General features: G+C 53.7%; 1 protein-coding gene across 1 annotated transcript in view; it reads right to left on the bottom strand.

Annotated features, from left to right (window-relative positions):
• The window catches only part of DUSP5 (dual specificity phosphatase 5), a 94,270-nt gene that overhangs the window by 87,720 nt on the left and 2,520 nt on the right, over positions 1-4,030 (bottom strand). The window contains exon 3 of the mRNA XM_015557956.1: positions 2,347-2,448. Coding sequence (XP_015413442.1) covers positions 2,347-2,448 — 102 coding nt within the window. The remainder of the gene's footprint in view (positions 1-2,346; positions 2,449-4,030) is intronic.

Raw genomic sequence — 4,030 nt, 5'->3', positions numbered from 1 at the left:
ATAGGTTGATGCTCAACCACTGAGCCACGCCGGATGGGCCACAGAAGTTAAATGTCTTGACCACAGCCACACAGCTAGTAGGTGGCATCGCCTGATTGAAATCCAGGTCTTTTGCCCCTGTGGAGTAAGAGCGGAGGTGCAGGAAGACTGGGGTGGGATGGATCTATAGGACTGGCCTGGGGGACAATGGCTTCTCTGGATCCTGTATGGAGCGTTGACAGGGACGAGAAAGGGGCTGCTCGCAGAAACCGAAGTGGGTGAGGCCTCGAATGCCCACAGGACTTGTCGTTTCAGCCAGCCTGTCCCTGTCCCTCCCCATGCCAGATCAGCCCCAGTGTGATCACTCAGCGGCCTGTGTGTTTGGGGGTGGGGAGGGTGGTGGATTAGGAGGGGCCGGGCTGGGCTGGCGTGATTGTGACTCTCGCCTACATCAGCCTCTCATGGAAGTGCTGGTGACTCATCTACCCTTCCCAGCCAGTGGGGCCCCTATCAGGGTGTGACTTGTGGTAAACAAACCACAAAATGCCATCTGGGCAAAGGGGGAAGTGAGGAGGGCAGGTGGCTCAAAGGGCAGCCCTTGGTTTCATCTGGGCTGGCCCACCCAGCCGTGGCAGGAAAGCTTTCCCCGCTGGGTGAAGCGTGCCGGAAAGTGTCCTCTGGCACTCTGACCTCTCTTTCCAGAGCGGGTCTCAGACCTCCACTGCCCTGGGCTGGACCACAGGGATGGCTGTTCTAGCCCGGGCCCTGGGTCTTAGAGCCCGGAGACCACATCTCTGGGGGCTTCTGAGAGGTGTACCTGGGTAAACCGATCTGCACGTGGTCACTGACCCCTACACTAAGCCCGGCAGATGAAGATGGCCGACAGGGTAGGTGCTCAATAAAGGTTGCTGCCCGACTGATGACATGAACCTCAAACTCAGAGGCCGGAGGAGAAAAGGAGGAAGCATATCCCAGCCCTCAAGCGACGCAAAACCTCACTCACATGTATTACATAATGAACAGAACAATTAAGTATTAAGTTGGGGGACTCTCCCTGGGTGCTCTGAGAATTTAACATGGGGGCTGGGGCTCTTAGGCAGACTTTCTGGAGGAGGAAGACTCAGGTTGGTTCCCATGGGGAGCCTGGGTCTGAGTGTGGAGGGAGTGCAATATGAGCCCAGTGAGAACTGTGGTGATTGTATGATCCTTCAACGGGGAATGGCCTTATACATCTGGTCTGATGCCCTCAGGCCTGTACCACAGTAACAGCGCTTGGTTATAGGTTTACCCTGTGTCAGAAACCCGATAAGCACAGGTGCTTCCTTCGCACTTCATCTTCATGCCAACCCTGTAGTGAAGATACCATTACTAACCCATTTTACAGGTGAAGAAACTGAGGATCTAACAGGCTCAGTAAATTGCCTGAAGCCACATGGATACAGAGAGGAGAAAGAACTGGACCTATGTGTCCAATACGGTAGCCACTACCTGTGAGTGGCTACTGAGCACTTGAAATTTGGCTAATCCCACTTGAGCGGTGCTATTGGTGGAAAACAGCACACCAGATTTCAAAGATTTTGTATGAAACAAACAAAAAAGGATATAAAACATTTCAACAATTCTTTTTACTACTTATGATATTCCGGATAAGTTATGTGAAATAAAATATATTATTAAAATGAATTTCATCTTTTTTTTTTAATGTGGCTAGTTGAAAATTTTAAATTCCAGGGGTGGCTTGTTTATCCTGCCACGTGGCTGTCGGCCTCAGGGTGAACTCCTCTAGCAACGGGGTATTCGTGTCCTAGGGTGGCCATAACTAAGTGCCACAAACTCAGTGGCTTCAACAACGGAAATGTGTCTCACATTCCAGAGGCTAGAAGTTTGAAATGAAGGTGCTGGCAGGATGGCTCCTTCTGAGACTGGAGAGGAGACTCTGCCCTGTGCCTGTCACCTAGCTCTGGGTTCGCTGGCCGTCTTTTATGTTCTTTGACTTCAGCCACATCTCCCCAATCTCTGCTTTCCTCCTCACCCGGTGCCCTCCCTGTGCACCTGCCTGTGTCCGAATGGTCCCCCTTAAGAGGACACCAGCTGTTCGCACCAGGCGAAGACCGGCGGATGGCGGTCTGCAACCTGCAAGAACCCGACCAGGTGACATCCTGACCCCAGACTCCAGCCTCCAGAACGTCACCCCCTGTGGCAGCACCTCCGCCATCCTCAGCCTCTGAGGCCAGCCAACACCATTTGCGGACCTTAACCCCTCATTGCTGAGCAACCATGAGCTCCCAAACTCGTCAGCGTTATTCCGCCCAGGGGGAGGCTGTCGCCAGCGCCTGGCCAGCCTGCGTCCACGGTGTCTGCACCTACCTGTCCCTGGGCTGCTACGTCCACCTCGACGATTGGCTCCGGAGGACGTGGGCCACGTCTTCCCCTCGTTGGTGAAGCGAAGCATGAGGGTGCCGAGCGCCTCTTAAAGATGCAAAACCAGTGTGGAAGCCGTCCCAATACGAATGGGGCAAATCTCAGGACGCCACGGAAGCCGCCATGGCCTTGGAGAACCTGAACCAGGTCCTGTTTGAGCTGCAGGCGCTGGGTGCTGCCCGCACAGACCCTCAGCTCTGTGACTTCCTGGAGAAACACTTCCTGGGTGAGCAGGTGAAACTCATCAAGAAGATGGGCCACACCTGACTCACCTCCGCCTCGTGGCCGCCCCCCAGGCTGGGCTGGGCTGGGCGAGTGTCTCTTTAAATGGCTTGCCCTCAGGTACATCTAGGAGCCTTTGGAGCTTGGAGGCCTTTGAGGGCCCCTCTGCCTTCCCCTAGTGTCTGGCTTTTGCCTGAGCCTCTTCCCAAAACCACTAGCAATCCTTTTAACCATTCTGGAGTCTTCCTCTCCGGTGCATTGGACCAAATGGAAACAATAAAGCTTTTTGCAGCAAAATTAATAATAATAATAATAAATAAAATAAAAGGTCACCATTATATTGGGTTTAGGGTCCATCCTACTCCAATATAACCTCATCTGCAAAGACCCGATTTCCAAATAAAGTCACATTCTGAGGTCCTGGGGGTTAGGACTTCAATCGATAAATGTTTGGGGCGTACAATTCAACCCATGACCCCTGGGAAATGCCCTCCCTCTCCTGTAGCTCATTCCTCAGTATTTGAGTCACCCTAGTGATCTGCTGTGGGTGCCAGCCCGTAGACCCACTAAGGGTTCCTCCTCAGATCACTTGCAATGCCTGTTGCAGCCCTGTGAGGTAGCGGCAGGGGCCGGGGACATCCACAGTTCTTCCTCCAGAGCCCAGGTGTGACTGGCCCCACCTTGGGTGAGACTTCATCTGATCCGATAACAACTGGAGAACAGAAAGGAGAAAACTGATAAGGGAGAGAAGGTTAATAATAATGGGGGGGGGGGAGAAACTCAGCCCAGATGACCTTTGCCCTTTCCAACTTTGATTTACAAACACAACCAGAAGGTCACCTGGGTCTGCGGTGGCTGTAAAACCCGTATCAGCTGACACAGCATCTGTTCAGCGCCCTGGGAATTTCCAGTCCTGGCAAATGTGACGGTAACACGGTGGGCCACTTCTCTTTCCTCGTCCTGGCAGCCCTTCAACACCGTCCCAAGAGTGGGAGGGGTCCTGGTGAGGGCTCTGTCTGCCAGACTTGTCCCCCAATGTCCCCGTAAGAAGAGGGGTTGGCTGAGGAGAGCTCTACAGTCCCTCAGAGCAGGCCGGCATCTGGGGCCCAGCTTGACTCCTTGCCACAAGGGTGACTTGGGAAAGTCACAGAATTTATTTGAGCCTCCGTTTTCTCACCTGCAAAATAGGAAAAAGAAAAACAGCTTGCCCTGGTTGGGGTGAAGAGTAACATAAGAGGCCCGGTTGGGGCTCAGGAGGGAGGAAGGACCAAGGTGGGCCCAACTCCATCAGCACCCTGGTCCCCTGTTGCATGTTAGGTTGAGTAGGGCCCTTGCCACTCGGAGGGTGTGGGCCAGGGGAACAGCAGCGGCCCCGGGGAGCGAGTCAGAAATATAGACTCCCAGCCCC

The sequence above is a fragment of the Myotis davidii genome, unplaced genomic scaffold (genome assembly GCF_000327345.1).
Source record: "Myotis davidii unplaced genomic scaffold, ASM32734v1 scaffold107, whole genome shotgun sequence".
NCBI classification, from domain to species: Eukaryota; Metazoa; Chordata; class Mammalia; order Chiroptera; family Vespertilionidae; genus Myotis; species Myotis davidii.
This window is presented reverse-complemented; position numbering and strand designations above follow the sequence as displayed.